The sequence below is a fragment of the Theropithecus gelada genome, chromosome 1 (genome assembly GCF_003255815.1).
Source record: "Theropithecus gelada isolate Dixy chromosome 1, Tgel_1.0, whole genome shotgun sequence".
Taxonomy (NCBI): Eukaryota; Metazoa; Chordata; class Mammalia; order Primates; family Cercopithecidae; genus Theropithecus; species Theropithecus gelada.
In genome coordinates, this window is record NC_037668.1 from 105,316,452 (window position 1) to 105,338,759 (window position 22,308).

Genomic DNA, 22,308 nt, shown 5'->3' on the forward strand with positions numbered 1-22,308 from the left:
ACATGCGGTATTTGGTTTTCTGTTCTTTTGATAGTTTGCTGAGAATGATGGTTTCCAGCTGCATCCATGTCCCTACAAAGGACACAAACTCATCCTTTTTTATGGCTGCATAGTATTCCATGGTGTATATGTGCCACATTTTCTTAATCCAGTCTGTCACTGATGGACATTTGGGTTGATTATTGCAGCACTATTCACAATAGCAAAGACTTGGAATTAACCCAAGTCCATTTTTTAACTAGTGGTCTCCAGAGTGCACAAAGCAAACCACTGTGATATGGGAAAAAAATCATTAAAATTACAATGGTAGAATCCCATGCTTTAAAGATTGTATTTTTGTGTATATTTTACAATGTGTATTCTGTACTAGTATAGTAATACATGCATATCATATGTACATGCATAATTAGTAAATTAATAAGTAATTGGGGTATATGCTTAAAACATTTACTAATGTGAAGATGCAGTAAAACACTTTGGAGATTATTGCTTCAAACCACTATGCAAACTGTCTTTTTGCCTTCTCCTGTTCTCAGTTATAAGCTACATTCACCTCATATAGTCATGTTACGTTTTAAAATGCAATGCTAGTTCTAATTTAGTTACATAGAAACTTTTCACTTCTTAGGTTCTTTTCATGCCACTCCTCAGTATTTTCTGAAATTTATGAAGACCTTTGGGCCTTTCAGTACTTTGTGATAGTGAAAGGAATAGAGGCCTTAGACCAGACAGACTTGAGTTCAAATATTAACTTTTATTTTACTGACCATGTGATCTCAGACAAGTACTTTAATTTAATTTTAATTTCTCAGAGCCTCAGTTTGCTCATCTATGAAATGGAGATAACATTTACTTTGCAGATTGTTGTAAAATTTAGCAATATCTTTTTTTTTTGAGACGGAGTCTTGCTCTGTCGCCCAGGTTAGAGTGCAATGACACGATCTCGGCTCACTGCAACCTCTGCCTCCCAGGTTCAAGTGATTCTCCTGCTTCAGTCTCCTGAGTAGCTGGGATTACAGGTGTGCGCCACCACGCCCGGCTAATTTTTTTGTATTTTTAGTAGAGACGATTTCACCATGTTGGTCAGCCTGGTATCAAACACCTGATCCACCCACCTTGGCCTCCCAAAGTGCTGGGATTACAGGCATGAGCCACCACGCCCGGCCAGCAATATCTTAAGGAAATAGCATTGGTCCTGGCATACAGTAGATAATTTTTAAATGGTACCAAATAGTAATCATAGCAATAGTACTTATTTACTGTAGAGAACACCTATGGCCCCTCTAAAATCAAGTCACATATACAATATTTTTAGCAAAGTTTGGCTGAGACTGTTCTTAATTCAACTTGGAAACTTATTTGAGCATGTATGAAAAGTGTTGGCTACTACATATGGCCACATGAGTTAGGGAATGCTATTTACATGGACTACAGTGGGAAAGGCTACTCCTGGCCTTGGGTAGAGCGGCAGCCCTGGAAATATACTGGCAAAAACATACAGGGCCAAATATATGGCAGCCTCCACAGAACAACAGGAAATGGATGCAGCTGCCCACATGCATTGGTTGGCATGTTGAATACCTCTCTGTTTGTTGATGCTCTCCACAGATCTGTACCCCCGACTTGGTGGTATTCCTGGCTTGTGCTAATCAGAGACTCAAAGAAAGATTACTGAAGCGTGCAGAACAGCAGGGCCGACCAGACGACAATGTAAAAGCTACCCAAAGGAGACTAATGAACTTCAAGCAGAACGCTGCTCCATTGGTTAAATACTTCCAGGAAAAGGGGCTCATCATGACAGTAAGTTAGCTCAAGTTTTACAAGACCAATACAAGAACGCTCTTTCAGATCTCTCATTAGCCTATGTTCTCATGTAGAAATCCTCTTTACCTTAAAAAGTGGCTTTTTGGGGGTACAGAACCAATGGAAAAAAAATGTATCATTTTGACCTGATTTGCCTTTTTAAGCCTTAATGTTTTTAAAAAACATTCATTTTAATTTAATTGATTTTTATGAAAGAAGATAAATTTTAACCTTGACCAAAATTCTTTGGTCCTCAAGTAAAAAAATGTTTTTAAAAAATTTTTAAAAATGTTTTAAAGTAACTGTCTGGGTGATTGTAAGCGATATTTGTCCAGTCTCTCCACTCTTCTGTCTGTCTTTGGAAGCCTAACAAAATTGATAGACTTATAACCACACAGTTGATGTGGGGTGATGATAGATTAAAGCGTTGTTTGTCATAATGTACTACATAAAGAAATGAGATTCTGACTTCACAGAAAAAGTTTCCTAAGGGTTTGACTTGTCATAAAGAAGTGATAATGTGTCAAAATGGGAGGTAGTCACCCTTCTGCTCCTTTGATGCAATGCAAATATTAATGTTTTCCTAAAATTTTAGTTTGTTTTGTGGCTGATGATATTCAATGTGCCAATGAAAGATGACACTGAATCATTAGTTTGTACAGTTTTTAGAATCTAGAACATTAGAGGTGAAGGTTGAGCTAAATTTATGATCATCACAACACCAGATTCCAGTATGAAAGTGTGGAGGAGACAAAGAGGATAATGGGTCATCTGAAGAAAGCACTTTATGCAAGAAGACACTAAAACCACAGCAGCTCCTTGACAGCTGGATGGTGGCAGACCTTGGCAGAATCCTCCTCTCAGCCCTTGGACCCGGGCCAGTGGACCAAAGGGTTTTGTCTACTTGGGTTACAAGCCTCTGTAGAGAACCTAATCAAAGCGATCCATGCCCATTGCAATAAAAAGCACATAAAGACTTTTTTTCCACAAATGTTAGGTAAACCAGCTGAAGCCCATCCAGAGAGCTCCTGTGATCTTAACAATTTCTGGGTTAAAACTCTCTTCATTAGACTAGGATGCCCTCGGGCCTGAAAGAGACAGACGTGACATTTGAAAAATAATTTCTTTGCAATCTTTTTGGCACCATAAAGAAATATTCAACATGATTTGCTCTTTGAGTCAAAGTTGTCATGTCGCAGAATTGTAAATCTGATCTGGAAATTGTTCACAAGCCACGGTTCATATTTTGATTTAAAGCAGGCATTGAGTAATTGAAAAGATTTGGGAAAATCAGGGTGGATGCTTCTGTGGCTGTGTTTTGTTGGGGTAGTTGTTTGGTTTTTGTTCTTTTTTTTTTTTTTTTTTTGTCTTGTTTTTTTGAGATGGAGTCTTGCTCTGTCGCCCAGGCTGAAGTGCAATGGCACGATCTCGGCTTACTGCAACCTCCATCTCCCGGGATCAAGCGATTCTCCTGACTCAGCCTCCCAAGTAGGTGGGATTACAGATGCCCGGCTAATTTTTTGTATTTTTAGTAGAGACAGGGTTTCACCATGTTGGCCAGGCTGGTCTCGAACTCCTGACCTCATGATCTGCCCACCTCAGCCTCCTAAAGTGCTAGGATTATAGGCTGTTGTTCGTTTTTCTCACCAGTTACCAACACTAACTTCCACATTGTATCATAAAAAAAGAAATTTGCCCTACAAACCAAACCCCAACTGTAAGGTGCAAGGCCAGATTTAATTGATATTTGCAAGGCTCAAAGGTGTTACCAGAGTGTCTCTGATTACTCCCTGCTTGTCACATTCGTCATCACAAGCAGAGCAGATTTCTCAAATGAATGCGGAGTGGAGATTGTTAATTTACTAATATTTTGCATGGAGGTGATATGCCATTGCCTCTAATTGAAGGAGTCAATAACAATGTGGATGACAGCCTGTAACCTCACTGCTAAAACCAAATGAGCTTTAAGATAAATGCTTCTAATTACTGAGATAAAACTTGCCTAGAAAAGTCACCTTTTGGAAAGCAATGAACGCAAACACAGGCTAAGCTCTGGGGAATGTAATTTGAAAAAATTGTCTGACAAAGAAGCAAAACACGTGTCCTCTTTTAGAACCTGGATCATAGTTTACTGCTGGAATTAAAATATATTTGCTGTCACATCTGCTTTTAAAGATGAGTTAAATAATAAAAATGGTCATTTATATTAATAATAAGCATGTTAAGATTTTAATAAAAATCTGGGGATTAATAGATAAAACCCAAATATTTCCTTTTCTCTGTAGTTTTTTTTCCCTTTTCTCCTACCTGCCCCTCCTAATTCATTCATTTACTCATTCAGTAAATATTTACTGAAAACCAGGACACTCTGCTAGGGGATAGGGGTGCAGAGCTAAGTAAACAAAGGGTAAGGATCTTTATTTTCACACTGACATATTGCAGGCACCTAGAACAGTACCTGCTCACTGTATAGTAAGCTCCAGGAAATGAACAGAGCTTGCAGCATGTGAAGAAAGAGATTAAACAATCAGTTATTAAGTGTGATGACTGTTGAGTTATTATGTGTGATAATTGTGATGAATTATTAAGTGCAAAAATGTGCAGGGTGTCCTCACATATGTCATGCACTGTTTTAGGGATTGGAATTCCCTGTGGTGAATAGAACATACTGTCTCCACACTCCAATAGCATTAATCACTTATCTCTGCACAGAGTTCTTGAGGGCCACAGAGACCATGTCCCTGTTTAGTACAGTTGAGAAACTTCATGTTGGTACTCCTCTTCTCTGGGGGTTTGGTGTCTGCATCCTGTCACTTGGAATCTCAGTTCCATTGCCATTTAATAATTTCATGATCCCCTACAAGGTACTAGCCTCTAGGACTCGATCTCTCTATTTGTAAATTGGAGACAGTGTTACCTACCTCATAATATTGTTGTGTGGGTGAAATGAGAGAATATACATAACATGGTAGATGATGGTAATGCAGAGGGCGTGTTTTAAGATGCTCCATGCAGCCGCTTTGCCTGATTCAGATTCCAGCTGCACTGCCTACCACCTGTGTGACTTCCTGCAGGTTACTTATCTGCTCTGCAACTCATATGCCTTACCTGTAAAATAGGTATAATCATCAATCCTACCTCAGCATGATTGTGAGGATTAAATGGATGTCAAGAGCTTAAAATGGTGTCTAGAATGTTGTAAGGGTAAATGACATGATTGATAGTCTTGTACAGTTTTTATATTTCTTCGTCTCTCTTCCTTCCCCAACAAATGCTCATCTTTTAGAACCTACAGTAACCACTAGCAATTCTGTGCTCTTTGAGGGAACTCTGTTGCCTTTTCTCCAATACGTAGGTTATTGAAGAGATCCAAAATGAATAGGTTGTAAAAACTTTAGACATAACTCACCTTTTTCTTTAAAGATGTCTATTAATCAGTTATAAGTTTGACTCAGTGTCTTCTTTAGCTTCTATATTGTCTGTGTAATCAAGCTATATAATGGCAGTGTCTGTATAGTAACAGACGTCATTCCACTCTTTTTTCTTGTTTACTTCATTGACTACATCTGTTGGCAGATTTGACTAGAGAACAAACCCAGTGTAAAGAGAAAACCTAATCAGATTAGCCAAGAAAAACATGCTGTTGCTTGAATACTGTATCTTACTGACATAGTTCCCATTACATGAACTTCTTCATTTTTATTCTTGTATTAGACATGTCCATGTGCAGTCATGTGTGCAAGTATGAATGAAAATAATATGAAATCATAAGGCTGGTATGTTAAAGACTACTTCATAGAATTTTCTCAGACATATTTATATGTTGTCTTTAACTTACCGTGAGGTCGGATATAATTCCTCAATACATCTTTTACTGCTTTATGCTTGTAATTAAAGATTAGGAGGCTGTGAGTTCCCAATGTTTGTCAGAAGATTTTTCTGGTAGTTTAGGTATTGCTGGATCAAGGAAAGCTACTTTTAGTATTGCTGAGGAAGCTGTGTCTCTTGACATTTTAGAGCACTTGAACTTGAAACTGTGTAACTCTTGAATAATAATTTCCCTTTTATAGATTTTTAAAGTTCCAATAAAATGTGTGTTTCATGATCATTTTTCATCTTTCTTGTAAAAGTTTTTTTTCAACTAGTCTTCATTTCAATCAGTCTCACCAAGTTGGAACACTTTTTTTCTTTTTTTTAATTTATATTTTTTGTACATGAATAAGTTATTTAGTGGTTATTTCTGAGATTTTAGTATGCCCATCACCTGAGCAGTATTTACTGTACCCAATGTGTAGTCTTTGATCCCTCATCCCTCTCAGGAACCCTTTTTTAAGAAGCAGAATTAATTAAGACAGGTCAAGTTTTTGTAAGTTTGATGAACTTTTTAAAAAATACATGCAATTTTGTTTATTTTTAAAGAAAAAGATCTTCTTAAATTGTGCAAAAAGAAAAGTTCAGATGCAATGTATATGTTATTTTTCCAAAATGCATTCAAAACTTTTTGCCATTAAATGTTCTATTCAGCCAGAAAAACACGGAATTCACCAGGGAAATGGATATACACTTATGTGCATTAAACAAATACTACTGAATATTGGTAATAATCATTAAAATCCATATTTAGCTTTAGACTGTGAAGTAAACAAATGGTCATTTTCCTTTTGGACTTTTTGTAGGAGTATAACTTGAAATCAGAGGTAAGCTGTGGTAACAGGAGGTATGAAGAGGCCTACTAATTCATACCCAGGTTTACCAACTAAATCTCTTCAGCCAGGAAAGGCAGAGGCTGAAAAAAGGTTAAAATCAGGATTATTTATTGTTCGCCTCCTGGGAAGTGGTCGAGGAATGTGAGGAGGGCTACAATGGCATTTAACAAGGCTGTATAGACCAATGATTCCCTAATTTTAGTACTTACTAGGCCAGAAAAAAAAAATATTTTTTAAGTAGGGGCAAGATGGCTTTTTAATTTTACAAAGTGAAAGCATTAGAAGAAAACTCCCAATACTTGCCTTATTTTTCTAATTTTGCTGCGGATTGGGAAACACTCATCACAAACCAGCATCAGTATTGGGAAACGAGTGACATAGAGAGCATAGTCCTGTCAAACTACACCATTGTTTATTACCAGACATTGCCCCCGAGTCCCAGATAACCCCTTTCACACTACAGTTGCTTCATTTGCCCCATATCACTTCCTTCAAATTTGAGAATCCCTGCATTATGCATTTCAGATTTACCACTGAAACTATGCACAGTTGACCCTTGAATAACACAAGGTTTGGGGTGCCAGCCCCCGTGCAATTGAAAATCCACTTGAAACTTTGACTCCCCCCAAACAGAACTACTACTAATAACTTACTGTCAACCAGAGCCTTATCAATAACATAAACAGCTGATTAACACATATTTTGTATGTTATACATATTATGTACTGATTCTTACCATAAGGTAAGATAGAGAAAAGAAAATATTATTACTTAAGTCATGAGGAAGAGAAAATATATTTATTATTCATTAAGTGGAAATGGATCATCATAAAGTTCTTCATTCTTGTTGTCCTCACACTGAGTACACTGAAGAGGAGGAGGAAGAAGAGGGGTTGGTGCTTCTGTCTCAGAGTGACAGAGGTGGACCAAAGTGGACCACGTTCTTCAAACCCAGGTCGTGAAGGATCCACTGTAATTCCCATCCCATCAGACACTCCTAGCCAAAGGAAAAATAAGTAGGAAGAGTAAAAGTTAGTTTAGAGAGAACTGCTGAATAATTATTTGTTAACTAACTTCACATTTCATAGGAACCAACACTAACATTTAAAGTATAATAGTTCATTTATCCTATTGTATATTATACAAACTCTCGATGTACAGCCACTGGTTAATTATCACCAACTCCACTTAGCATCACTGCACAGGTGGTAGAAATGGGAAGAAAAATAACCCAAAGGAGAAAAGAATTTTTTTCTCGATACAGGGTCTGGCTCTGTTGCCCAGGCTGAAGTGCAATGGCGTGACCTCAGCTCACTGCAACCTCTGCCTACCAGGTTCAAGCCATCCTCCCACCTCTGCCTCCCAAGTAGCTGGAATCACAGGTGTATGCCACCATGCCCGCTTAATTTTTTATATGTTTTGTAGAGACAGGGTCTCAGTCTGTTGCTCAGGCTGGTCTCGAACTCCTGAGCTAAAGCAATCCACCCACCTTGGCCTCCCAAAGTGCTGGGATTACAGGCATGAGCCACCACACCCAGCCAGGAGAAAAGAAAACTAAACAGCATAAACACTTAACAGCAACCCACCTAAACGTGAGAAAAGCAAACAAACGTGTTTGATAACAACTTGCCAAAACAAACCCATTCTCCTAAAATTACTAGGAAGAAAATTCTGTTACAGCTTCTCAATAGGTAAGGGGTTGATGAGTTTGTAATGTGTGACATAATGAAGCTGTATTTCCTTTAAGTACCATCACTTATATCCTGTTTGAGCATCCATTGTCATGTAAGCAAAAGCTCCCACTAATTCCTATTTGGTGGATTTAGTAACTAAGAAAATAGTTGAGGAAGGGTTTTTAAAGGTTAATAAATAGGAAAGGCTGTGGAAGTATTCTGGAAGATATTTATTTAGGTGACAATGATATCTGTATTCACCTGGATATATGGTCCTCTAAATTGCTTTTCAGTTGCCAGAGTGTATTTAGATTAAGTAAATAGTACCTTCTGGCAAAAAACCTGATGCTGATAGAACCTCAGTGAGAGCCCTGAAGCAACATGAGAGATACCGTATCCATTTTTGACTGGAATAAAGAGCAGCTTAAAAGGAATCACATTCTCTGGGCAATAAGCACTTATTAAATCTTACTTTGTGTAGAGCTGCCAAGATGGTGCCGCCCTCAGAAAAGTCCTGTTGCTTCCCTAAGGAGCTTGCCATCTCTGGGGATTACTCAGTGTTGCCCACTTAATTTACCTATTTACATACCTATTTGTAATTTTGGTTTTAAAATATCCAGAACTAAATTGAAAAGTGAATCTGATTACTTTCATATACTGTCATTATTGTGGGCTCTAAAGCTAAAATACCATGGTCACAATTTCTCTTTCTGATCTTTTGGATGGAAAGGAAAATAAAAGCACAAAGATAAGGCCATTTGCTCGCAAAATGGCAACCCGCATATAGCAAAGTATATCATCCACAGTCCTGGGCAGCAAATTCTGCTGGTTCCTGAACAGCATCAAAACAACAGGAAGAACAAGCAGATACCACATTTATAGCTCATTCTGGCATTCTGTCTCTGTCATAAGCAACGCCCTGACTCACAACTTTTCCATACCCAAAGCTCCCTCACTTCCAGTCGTCTTCACACCCCGTAGGCAGAAAGCAAATCAAATGACTCAGCAAATGCATCTGTCTCTCGAAGTTGGAAACTGCTGCTGATTATATGACAGTCCTACTGTCAGCATCGGATGAGAAGAGCTCTTGCACCAAAAATGCAATATTTTATTGTGATGTTTTGCTTAGGTATTAACAGGAAAAATAAGGAAGAACTTTAAAAATGAATAACTTCCTCCCCCAACAGAATGTAAAATATTTTTCTGTTGATTTTATTATTACAGACACTCATAAAACAGAGTCCAAAGAGCCCCATGAACAATTTTTTAACCAGCTGAAGTATAAAGCAAGGCCCTCACATGATAACTATAAAACAAGTAATGTGGACAAAATCGAGATAATTCAAGTGAAGACATTTGGAGATTCACATTAAGAAAATTCCAGTTCTAAGAACTGTTATTGACAGGTCTGTCTATAAATACTTTAGTTAAGATCTGTGCTATTTCTACGGGACTGTCTTCAACAATACCTTGTCTTTTTAAATTTTTTAAAGCAAAAGAAAAAAAATTACTAACTAGTTGGTAACTGAATGTCATGTCATACTAACAACTTCCTAAAACTCCTGTTTCAACCCTACAGGTTCTATATGTGTACACACGCACATACATATTTTTAGCTGGTTGATTCTCCAGGAAACACTCTGTGATCAGAACAATAATGTTGACAATAATGTCAACAAATATTCCAGACTTCAGAGTTAGGTCTTCATTTACTTTGAAATGTTATACTAAGACTTACTGGGAACATAAGTAAGAAAATAATGTTTTGGGGCCAGGCAGGGTGGCTCATGGCTGTAATCCCAGCACTTTGGGAGGCAGAGGCGGGTGGATCATGAGGTCAGGAGATGGAGGCCATCCTGGCTAACATGGTGAAACCCGTCTCTACTAAAAATACAAAAAATTTGCCAGGCATGGTGGCGGGCGCCTTTAGTCCCAGCTACTCGGGAGGCTGAGGCAGGAGAATGGTGTGAACCTGGGAGGCAGAGCTTGCAGTGAACCGAGATCTCACCACTGCACTCCAGCCTGGGCGACAGAGCTAAACTCTATCTAAAAAATAATAATAATAATAATATTTTTGGTAATGTCCTTAGACTAAATTTTTTTCATGCTTAAGGCCAAACTAATTGGAATTAATCAATATCTTTTAAAGAGAGATGGCACTATAGTTAAAGTAAATGTCTCCCCCCTGCAAAAAAAGAAAAAGAATAAGCATTTAAGGCTTGCCAGTCAGGTAAATACAACAAAATATTATTAACAGATGGTGTCTTAGAAAACAATGGCTAACAATTCCTGAGTGCTTAATATGTGCCTAGTACTATTCAGAATGTTTCTGTTCTCACCTATAAGTGGGATCTAAACATTGATTACAATTACCTATATAACAAATTTGCACATGTACCTCTGAACCTAACATAAACATTAGAAAAAAAAACTAAAAAACAAGCCAAAAATGTTTTGCATGTGATAACTCATTATTTCTCACCTAATCTTGTTGGGGCAGATACTATTGTTATCTCCATTTTGTAAATGAGAAAGATGAAAGCACGTGAAAGTGTAGCCTACCAGGATCCCACAGGAGCGGTGGAGTCTCAACCCAGATCACACTGCTGGCCCCAAAGGCTGTTTTGTGATCATTCTGTTGTTCGTTCGTTAAAACGCTTTATCCAGGCCCTTGTCATTTGACAAGCATCTCTATCCAGCTGTAATCTGTTCATTTCTGTTTTTTAGAAAAGAATAAATGGGAAAATTAATTATATTTGGTACATTACATTGAGAAGTTTTTAAAGTAATTTTTACTAGGTAATAGATGTAAAACGATTCAGATAATTCATAAAATTGATTAAGCACAGAAATATAGAAGCAAAGAAATTATACTACAAATGGCCAATTGTTGGACCTTGTATTTTTGTTTATCTATACTACTATCTCCTTCTTGCTCAGTCCTACAAATCAAACGTAAAACCAAGCCTTCAGTTCTGGGACAGGCAAAGCACTGTCCTTGTCTCCTTTAAGCCTTACAGTTCCCTTTCCCCATTATGATAGTCCTTTTATAGTAATTCATTCAAACCATTTTATTGAGGGCCTATGTATCAGACAATAGTGATCCTCCTTTTATTCAACAGCTATCTGTTGACATGCCTGATCATGACATTTTCCCATATCCACGGTACCACAGCAGGCACTGCAAGGAATACAAAGATGATGCAGAGCCCGATCCTGTCTGCAGGGAGTTTGTGGTACAGGCACATAGACGATAGAAACATAAATAACTTGAACTCAGCTGGGGAAGGAGTACGTGCCACCACACCAAAGTAATAGAACAGGCCAGGAAGAATAAAGGGCAGGGAGTGAGTTCTTCCTGGAAAGATTAGGGAAGGCTCTCCTGGAAACATGGACCCTTGAGAGACGGGGAAGAGTTGGAACCCAGAAATAGGAAAGAAAGACACGATAAGCAGACACAGGACACGAGTGTAGAACACAGTACTGAGAATATAGAAACCGGGGGACAGAGGTGCTGTCATCAAACTGAGCAAGGCACTGAAGTGCTAGGCTAAGGAGGAAGGGTTTTTCTGTTGGCAAGTGCCAGATTGAAAGGCTTGAAGCATGGGAGTGACACAGCTAGAAATATTAAGCTGGTAGCTCTGTGTGAAACAGTGAATGGAGGAAGCATCTGGAAGGGACGTGACAAGGGCCTGGACTGGGATAGTGATTGAGTGACACAGGTTTTACTTCTCCGTAGGGCAGACCTACAACCATCTGGCACAGATGGCAAACATGGGAGTAATTGAAAAAGTGCTCTCAGGAGAAATAGCACTCAAAAATCACCTGCATCTGAGGTGTAACATAAATTTTCCCAGTTTAACCATTTTGGTTTACCCTTTGGATAGTGTTCATGGCAAGGCTGAAAGGAAAGGAGATAGGGAAGGAAAAGGAATGTAATCAGGACTCTGACAAGCTAAAGCATTATCAAGTGACATTAAAATCCAAGCAAAGAGAAAGTAGATTCAGTTGAATCACCAGTTTTTCTTTCTACTAATAACTGTTTCAAAATAATTCATTGAGTGAATAAATTAATGAATTAATTCAATCATTATAGGTGTATGTGGAACCATTTATTTTCATGGCAGACAGCCCTGCACATCTTGTAGCAGTGAGGACACAATTCCATTAAAGCACTGTGCAATAATTGGTCTTCACCAAATATAAAACGTTTGTTTCATTACAATAAAAGAATAACTGAGCCAGGCGCAGTGGCTCATGTCTGTAATCCCAACACTTTGGGAGGCTGAAACGGGTGGATTGCTTGAGGCCAGGAATTGAAGACCAGCCTGGGCAGCGTGGCGAAACCCCATCTGTACCAAAAATACAAAAAATTAGTTGGTCATGGTGGTGCACACCTGTAGTCCCAGCTACTTGGAAAACTGAGGTGGGAGGATCACTTGAGTCCAGGAGGTGGAGGTTGCAATGAGCCATGATTGCAGCACTGCACTCCAGCCTGGGCAACAGAGCAAGACCCTGTCTCTAAATAAATAAATAAATAAATAGCTATGGCTTAAATAAACAGGTTTATTTGACATGTGTAAAAATATGTTCAGAAATGGATTATCTAGGGGTGGTACAATGACTAGATGGTGTCATCAAGGACCCAGTCCCCTTCTGTCTTTCTGTTCCAACATCTTTAATGCTTTCTCATAGTGACAAAATGACTACCACTGCTCTGGTCATCCAATTTACCTTCCACACAGAAAAATGATGAGATAGTAAAGGGCTGGGAAGCCACAGCTATTGTCTGTCTTTAGGAAAGCAAAAGCTTTCCCATAAACCCCTTCTGCCTCCCTCATTGACTGGCTCCTGTGTCTCATTGGTCAGAAGTGGAGCATGTGTTTCCCCTACCTTCAGGGGAAGCTGCAAAATGGAGTTTTTAGCTTTACAGCCTCTGATATAGAGGAAGATAAAGGAGAAAGGAGCTAGAATAAATGAACAAGGCAACCTATTAATCACCAAAAGGTTAAAAATAATCCTTTTTTCTGTTTGAAAAGATATGATAAAGTACATTTGCAAGTAGTTCCTTTTTTTTTTTTTTTTTTTTTCTTGAGATGGAGTTTTGCTCTTGTTGCCCAGGCTATAGTGCAGTGGCGCAATCTCAGCTCACTGCAACCACTGCCTTCTGGTTTCAAGCGATTCTCCTGCCTCTGCCTCCCAAATAGCAGGAATTACAGGCGCCCGCCACCTCACCCGGCTAATTTTTGTATTTTTAGTAGAGACTGTGGTTCACCATGTTGGCCAGGCTGGTCTCGAACTCCTGACCTTGTGATCTGCCCACCTCGGCCTCCCAAAGTGCTGGGATTACAGGCGTGCACCACTGCACCAGGCCCATTTGCAAGTAATTCTATCAAAAACGGTTAAAATAGAAAATGTGCTTAATAATATTAGCTACTTTTCAGTAAGCACTTGCAATATACCAGACTCTTTATTCACCTTATATCTAATTCTTCCAGTCTTTTAAAATTAATGAAAGAAACAGAGGCTCAGAGAGGGTCAGGAACATGCCATAAAGCCTGAAGCCAGTAAACAAGGGAGCTGAGGTTTGAAATAGGTTCTATTTTGTAGGATCCCTCAGTTAATGATAAGGAATTGAACCAGAACTTATGTCCAAGTAGAGTTAAACCCCCCTCTCAAAACAGCCAGAAAATATATTGATAATGCCTGTTAATGTGAACCTGGAGGTTTTTGCTGATTGAGAAGCAACAATACCTGCTAAAAGGTAAACTGAGGCACAATAAAATTTGAAAGAGTTTATTTGCACAAACAGCGATTGATGAATTGAGCAACCCCAAGCTGGAAATGGTTCAGGAGATCAAGCAAGGGATCACAAGGGGAAGGTTTTTCTGGAGCAAACACGGAAGGAAGTAAAGAAAAGAAAATATTTGATTGGTTACCATTATACAGTTGCCTTATCCGAGCTATCCTTCTGGAGAGTCCTTAGTTATATAAGTTATTTGGCAGCTTCTGATGGGTTAACCTGAAGTTTCATTTTTTCTTTAATATAGGCATTTACAAGAAATAGCACAAGTTTTGTTTATGTTTGCAAATCAAGCAAAGTTAAGGTCACTTATGAGACCTAATTAGCTTTATCTGCTCAGAGATTCTTCAAGTCTGGTCTCCATTTTAATTTACCTTTACATACTTAACTATACTTTTTAAAAAATAAGAAATTTATTTCTAGGAGATGTGAAGAACTAACATACTGTATCAAGCACAGCGCCCACTGGTTTACACATTTTAAACTATTTTAATCATTCACCTCTGTCATGTAGGTATTAAAATTATTTAGTGCCAACCGGGCATGGTGGCTCAAGCTTGTAATCTCAGCACTTTGGGAGGCCAAGGTGGGCAGATTGCCTGAGGTCAGGAGTTCAAGACCAGCCTGGCCAACATGGTGAAACCCTGTCTCTACTAAAAGTACAAAAATTAGGCAGGCATGGTGGTCCATGCCTGTAATCCCAGCTACTCGGTAAGCTGAGGCAGGAGAATAGCTTGAACCCGGGAGGTGGATGTTGCAGTGAGCCAAAATCGTGCCACTGCACTCCAGCCTGGGCAGCAGAGCGAGACTCCGTCTCAAAAAAAGAAAAAAATTATTTAGTGCCTTGTGTGTGTCAGGTGTTTCTATTTAGATTATCTCATTTCAGGTAAAGATAGGGACTTGCTGCCTTTTCTTAAATAAACTCTAAACTCTGCAGTCTGACTCTTGCCTCACCCACTCCGCATCTCACTCTGACATTACTCATTGGTCCCAGTCTGCCCTGCTTCACCCTTCAGACTCAACTGCTCTTGTCTTCCTCACTATAATGGGCTTCCCTCATCTGTCTTTTTGCCTCCCACTCAGCTGGCCTCTGGAGGGTCCTTTTCCAGGCACAACTGCAGGATGCTTCCATCTAGTTTAACCCAACCTGGCAGGTGGGCACAGGCAGGTATGCAGACACGCCGCTGCTCTGAAGGAGCCCATGGAGAAAAGGGAGGAAAGGAGATCAGTGAGTGGTCTCAGTGCATCTGACCATTGTAATGATAGGAGGAAGGATGTACAAAAGGCTGCAAGAGGGAGTAAATTGCACCCGCCTTTCCATGATAACTCTGGTAGGACTGGATGAACTTTTTTTTTTTTTTTGAGACGGAGTCTTGCTCTGTCACCCAGGCTGGAGTGCAGTGGCCGGATCTCAGCTCACTGCAAGCTCCGCCTCCCGGGTTCATGCCATTCTCCTGCCTCAGCCTCCCGAGTAGCTGGGACTACAGGCACCCGCCACCTCGCCCGGCTAGTTTTTTGTAATTTTTAGTAGAGATGGGGTTTCACCATGTTAGCCAGGATGGTCTCGATCTCCTGACCTCGTGATCCGCCCGTCTCGGCCTCCCAAAGTGCTGGGATTACAGGCTTGAGCCACCGCGCCCGGCCGAGGCATCAGAAATTTCTAAGTGGAGTTACAGCCACTACCAAGTTCAGGATTGGAAATGGGAGTAAGTGATGGCAAAGACAGAATCAAGAGCTGAGCAGCCAGGGAAGGAGTGGGGAATAAAATAAATTTTATCTAAACCATTCTAATTTCTGGTTGCTCTCTCCCCGCTCCAACAACCCCACTGAGGAATTTAATTTAGCTCAGTATAAAATAATCTACGAATATACTCATTCATCAGTTTCTTTTTAGGCAATTATTCTGAGATTTCTAGCTAATGTGGGGTACTGAAAGATGTATGAAAATGTTGATTTTTGGCTTTAAGAGCTCCTATATGAAGTAAGAAAGCCATCTCTGAATTTAAAGGGATGTCTGTGCAAAGGAAGTTTGAATGTGTGTAAGTTGTAATGTGATGCAGGCTATTCTTTTCAGTAGTCTACTTAGTAGGGACTGTGCAGCCAGCACAGTGCCAGACTGTAGAGGGTGCTTTAAAGTATTTGTTACATTAATGCTTACATTAATGAGTTGGACTACATCTGTTCATTCTAATAAGTTGAGAGTGAACAAGAACTTGTTTAGACTTCATTCACTAGGATTGAATAAGCAGCTTTTCAGTAATGCTTCAAATTTGAGCTTTCAAAAATTCATGCTTTCCACTGTGGTCTAGTCTCTAACCATTGCCAATTCACAGGTTATTTGAAGGTGTCAGCAACCATGAGAGATTTCTCAGAAAATACCAGAGTGTTGCTTCAAACAATTTCCACAATTGTTGTCAAGTTCACGATCAAGGAGAAAAAATAGAAGTAATAGATTTTTTTGTAAAAAAAAAACAAATATATTGTATCTTACCTGAAAGTTTAATTTCAACAGATAAATAGTGTTGTGTATTGTAAGACAGGATTTTTTCCTCTATTCTGAAACTTATGCTTAAAAATCTGAATACAGACATCATGATCACTTGACATATACTTGATAATGTTTATTTTTAATTTTTTTACCAAAGCTTTATTTGGAGTTCGTGTGTTCATGACAAATTAATTCTGGCAGAAGTCCAAAAAGATGATAAGGCCTCTTACAACTGAATGATTAATGCAGCAGTAATTTCCAACTAAATTCTGTCTGTCTCAGAAGATTTTGTAAAGCCTTAGGTGAAATCCTTTTTGCTCAATGAGCAGTTGCTGGATGATTGCAGTACTTGTGATTGCTGGCTCATTTCATTGGTTCAATCTGAATTCTTAAAACAATGAAATATGATATTAAAAATATCAAGTAGTGCATTTTCTAAAATCCCATGGATAGGTAATTCCGCAGTTGTACTGCTCCACTTCATATTCTGTGAATGATAGCCCCACTTCAAAAATGTAAGACAAGAGAAGAAACATAGCAAACTTCAGTTATCTCAAATTCTGTTACTTGTCGTTGTTCAAAATGGCATTCTCTGCAGCTAAGGACTTTTCCCTCTCCCTGCAGTCCTGATCAACCTCATCACCCTGCCTCAACCTGGATTTTTCTGGGAAGCCACCCTGGGGACAGATGCCCCACTCTGAGGTCCCATAACACTCCATTTTGAGTCCATTCATGGCAATTACGTTATTTTATAATTCTACCTCTTTATGATTCTGCTGTCTTTCTACTATAACTCTGTCTTTATAATTCCACTGTCTGCTCTCCTTTTTATAATTCTGCTGTCATCATCAATATTTTATTTCTAGCACCTGGCTTGGAGCCCATAAGTTCACCTTCAATATATATTTACTAAATGAATAGACTATTACTGGGTTGTGAATTTTTTGATGACCCTCATTAAATACACACATACACACACACTTAATATATATATAGTTAATACGTGTGGGGGAAGAAAGAGCAAAAACAAAGCCGGAAAAAAAATGTTTCCACTTGAAAACCATTTTTCAAATCTTCTCTGCAGTTGATCATAGGTAACACCTTTCAAGATCTCTAATCTTTAAATTGCTGTAAACATGCTTTGTTTTCATTTTAAGACTTAGATCTCTTGGTTAAACTGCACATCAAATTTTGACATTTTTTGCTTCTACACTCCCATAAAGTTAATTGAAATTCTTCAAATAATGCAAATTTCAGAAATAATGTGTGATGTCACTGAAACAAAAACTCTATAAGAGAAAGTCTTTCAACTGAGTTCTTTACTGTCGCATCTCAGTCTCCTAGAACACTGCCTGGTACATAGTAAGTGCTAAGTAAATATTTGTTGAGTGAAACATAGATGTAAACCAACACCCTAATCGCAACCTGGATTTGGAAACATAAAGAGAAGAATCTAGAAAAGATGAACAGGACCAGACAAGTGAAAGCAACTCTTGTCTATCAAAGGACAAAAACAGGGCTGGTGATTAAAAACTCAGAAGGCAGGGGCAAACAGATCACAGTTCTAGGCCATTCATGAGTTCTTGACCTCTTGCCCAAGTTTTCAAAACTCTTAGGGCCTCAGTTCTACCATCTGAAAACTGAATCTCATAATGCCTGCCTCCTAAGTGGGCTGTGAGGATTGAGTGAGAAAAGGTGATTTAAGAACTAAGCACAGTGCCCAGCACAGAGAAAGCACTAACAAGACACAGACACTCTTATTATTTTGATGAGATTGGCCTTGGTACTATCCAGAAGAATTATTAGTGCTATGGCAGCCATATGTGCTATGTACTTTCACGTACTAATTCTTTCAATGTATTGGATTTCTGACAAGAGAGAAATTCCCATATTCCAGTGGTAGTTTTTAAATCTCAGGAAAGTGGCTCCCACAGCTCCTATGAAACGATGAGCTGAGAAAAGTGAACAGTCAAAAGAAGTGTTGCCAAGCCTGTCACCAGCTATAAAAGCCCTTCAGAAGCTATTTGATAAGCTCTTATGTTGATTTTTCTCTCTTCTTCTGTCTTCTTCTGATTTGGCTTCCACTCTCTATTGATTTTTTTTCCCTTCTCTCTCTTTGAGCATGGTCTCAGTAGACACCAAGGACATTGGGAAGGATTGCCAATTTCATATTTTGTTCATGCCTATGTTATTCACAAACCTTCTCAATTTTTATTATATTCAAATAAACCTTATGCTGGTGAAATGTTACAAGGGACTCAATGGTAAATATTACATTGAGCAAAATGTAGTGTGGTATGGTGGTCCAAGGGCCGACTTTGAAGTCACAAAGACCAGGGTTTGAATCCTGGCAAGTCTCTTAACCTCTCTAAGATGAAATGTCCTCATCTGTAAAATGGGAATGAAGATAACTGACTTGCAAGAATAATTAAGGATTATAGATAATATATATAAAGCTCTCCTATGACATGGGTGGTGAAATAAATTATATATGTAGTTATTCATGTAATCTGTAATAGCATATACTCCAAAACAGAAATGATCTAATCAAAATATGTGCTAGATAATGACAAATAATAGCTTACATTCATTGAACACTTCACTGTGCTGGGCAACATCATGCAAATATGTTTTAGGAAGACGATAGGTACCCGGTGATCAATTCTCTTCTATTGCGTGCTCAGTTATGTCTAAGGTATATCTATTCAAAGTCATGGATTCCATGAGAAAGCTGAAATCCAGTTCTGAGAGCTACTCATTACTTCTCAAAATGACTAAATCAGGAGACAACACCAACAGCTACTTATTTTAATGGAGACATTTTTCAGAAGAAATGTCAACCACAAATCTGTCTTGGCAGTTGCACGCCATGTTATTTTCTATCATTTTACTTTTCAACATTGGCAAGCGGGAGCTGCTGAAGGATGAGCAGCTTTCAAGTTTCTATCAATAGGAGGAAAATGGAGTCTGTTTACTTCTGTTTTTAATTTTTTCCATCTAAAAATCTCACACTTTCTTTTTAAAATGTAATATTTGGCTGGGCGCGGTGGCTCAAGCCTGTAATCCCAGCACTTTGGGAGGCCGAGGCGGGTGGATCACGAGGTCAGGAGATCGAGACCATCCTGGCTAACATGGTGAAACCCCGTCTCTACTAAAAATACAAAAAACTAGCCGGGCGTGGTGGCGGGCGCCTGTAGTCCCAGCTACTCGGAGGCTGAGGCAGGAGAATGGCGTGAACCTGAGAGGCGGAGCTTGCAGTGAGCCGAGATCGCGCCACTGCACTCCAGCCTGGGTGACACAGCGCGAGACTCTGTCTCAAAAAAAAAAAAAAAAAAAAAAAAATGTAATATTTATGGAGAGGGGGGTGTGTGAGAGAGAGATCGAGCATGTGCTCATCTACGGGTGGTGCTGAGGGTCAAGAATGCAGAAGAATATAAGAAGAAAGTAAAAATCATCCATTATTCTGAAGCCCAGAAATAACCATTGTTAACATTTTGAGTCTTTTTCTGTGCAGTGTTTTTCTATGATATTTTGATAGCATGATGGTTGAAATCATATTGTACTCTGCTTTAAAATTTTTTTAACTTGAAATTATTCATGAGCATGTTTACAAGGCATCAGTTGGGCAACTTATTTACCCCCAAAAGCCTCAGTAGTAATGACCCAGTGTTTCTACTTCACAGAGTTGGCATGAGGTTCAAATTAGAAAACACGTGAGAACCCTTTGTAAGTCACTTACAGAAGGCACAAATGAAAGTATTTGTTCTCATGTCCATGTCTTGAGGAATCAAAAGGTCCCCATTAATTAAGCAGCTGCAAAATCCTCTGCAGATCACTCTGAGGATCTAGAAAAGACCAAGACAACTCTTGGTCTGAGAGTTTACAGAATGATCCAGAGATAAAGCTAAAACATGAAAACATTAAGGAAAAAAGTAGAGGGTTAAGCTCTCCTTTTGACTACAAGTAGAACTTTGTCTTAATTGTTTAAAAGGATTATCCAATACTGAACTCCTTCTATCCTTGGCTCTTTCCATTTGAAAATGAGTCATGCTTCAAAAAATTATTTTTTCTTACCTTAGACAAAAATTATAATTTTATCCACAATAATGTGATTTGTCAGTTGAATAGTAAGTTTCCTATCCCCTGAAAAAAAAGAGGAAAGAAAAAGCCTATTTTTGTAAATTCAGATTATTTATAAGGATTGGTTTAAATTAAAACCAGTGTTTTTACTGAGGAAAAAAAAAATCTTGAACTAAAACAAAAAAAGAAAAGGAAAAGAATAAAAGAATTATAAAAGAGAGCCCATTAAGATTCTATTAATTTATGTTATAGAAAAAATTAAAGCTATTTGTTTTTGCCACAAGCATATAAGGGATATTTTTTCATAATTCACACGTTACTATGGAAAATCCGTATGTCGCGTATTAATGCCTATAAGTTAAAATGGTTTTTATCTTTTATCTTATCCTTTTCTACAAATTTTTTACATGCATTCTGTAAACTTTTTTGTAAAAAATTTTCTGCAAATTTTTAACATGTATACAGTTGATAATCTGAAACAAATGCATAAAAATGGTTAAAACAGCATATACTTGAAAGTAAAACATAAGTAAAAACATAAGTAAGCCAGCTAGCTCAAATAAATGAGAAATGGGAGAATTCAGCTCAAATAGACAAAACATAGCAATATGATATCTACAGGAAACCAATGAAATATTTTCTATAAGGGAAAGTGCATACATAACTTATTCGAATTTTTTATAAATCCTCTCCCTATGTAATTCACTAGCTTTACTTCACATTATTTATTTGGTTTCATAGTTTGTCAAACAGCTGTCAAACACAATGGCAGTGTTTTTTCTTCCCTTCATGAAGTCTACCAGGAATTAAAAATATCAGAAGTTGTCCAAAGTTAAACAACTTTGTCAGAAGCAGGAATTGAATTAATAGGCCAAGGGACGAACCTTGAGTTAGCTGGAGCTGAGAGATAGATTGGTAAGGGACCAAATAGAGTTTACCAGTATTCAGAAGAAGAATAACACAGGAAAAAGGTCAAATGAAGCAGTCGGCACAAAGAGAGGGAAATGGATTTTCTTAGGGGCCAGCCCATAGAAAGCACTAGGTTGTTTTCCCATTCATTAATTGGGTAAGTATGCATTATCATTGGTGAATAGATTAAGGTTGAATAACATTGACTAGAGAGCAACAAAACATCTGAGCCAAAGCAACACCTTAGGGTTGATAGAGGAAGAAGAGTCGGGGAGGGGAAGAGAAGGTGATCAAAGATGTGAGAGAAAAGGAGAATTGGGTATCATAGATGCAAAATTTAAAATGTTCCAGGGAGAGAAATGTCAGCTGTCCAAAGTTGCTTCTCTGAGAAGTCAAGCAAGATGAGCCTGTTTGTTTCAACAGCTGGCAAGAAGTTTGTGAGTTTTATCATCTATTGCTTGTTTGATGGATTGACAGAGACAAAGAAACCAGGATAGAGTAGGCAGACAAGTTGGGGGGGTGGGGTGTCAGAAAATGGAGCTGGATGAGCAGATGCAGAAGACTAAAGACATCTGACTGCAAAGGAAAGAAAAAGTAAGGCAGCAGTTAGAAGGGGAAAGGAGGAATGGAGAAAAGAGTTTTTGGTGTGTTTGTGTACTTGTTTGTTTTGGTTTTGTATTACATTGGCTTTGGTTTTGGGAAAGAGAGACTTGAGCATGCTTCAGTGCTGGAAGAAGGTACACATTTGAGAGGGAGAGACTGATTTTAGTCTGTGAATGTAAGCAGCCTTGTCGAAAAGTCTAGAATAGATCAAAAACAGCAATTCAGCTAACTTCAATGAATATG

General features: G+C 38.5%; 1 protein-coding gene across 3 annotated transcripts in view; it reads left to right on the top strand.

Moving 5' to 3' along the window:
* AK5 (adenylate kinase 5) overlaps positions 1-22,308 on the top strand; it is a 296,670-nt gene that overhangs the window by 61,184 nt on the left and 213,178 nt on the right. For all 3 annotated transcript variants that reach the window (XM_025389481.1, XM_025389482.1, XM_025389483.1), the window contains exon 6: positions 1,609-1,800. In XM_025389481.1, coding sequence (XP_025245266.1) covers positions 1,609-1,800 — 192 coding nt within the window. The remainder of the gene's footprint in view (positions 1-1,608; positions 1,801-22,308) is intronic.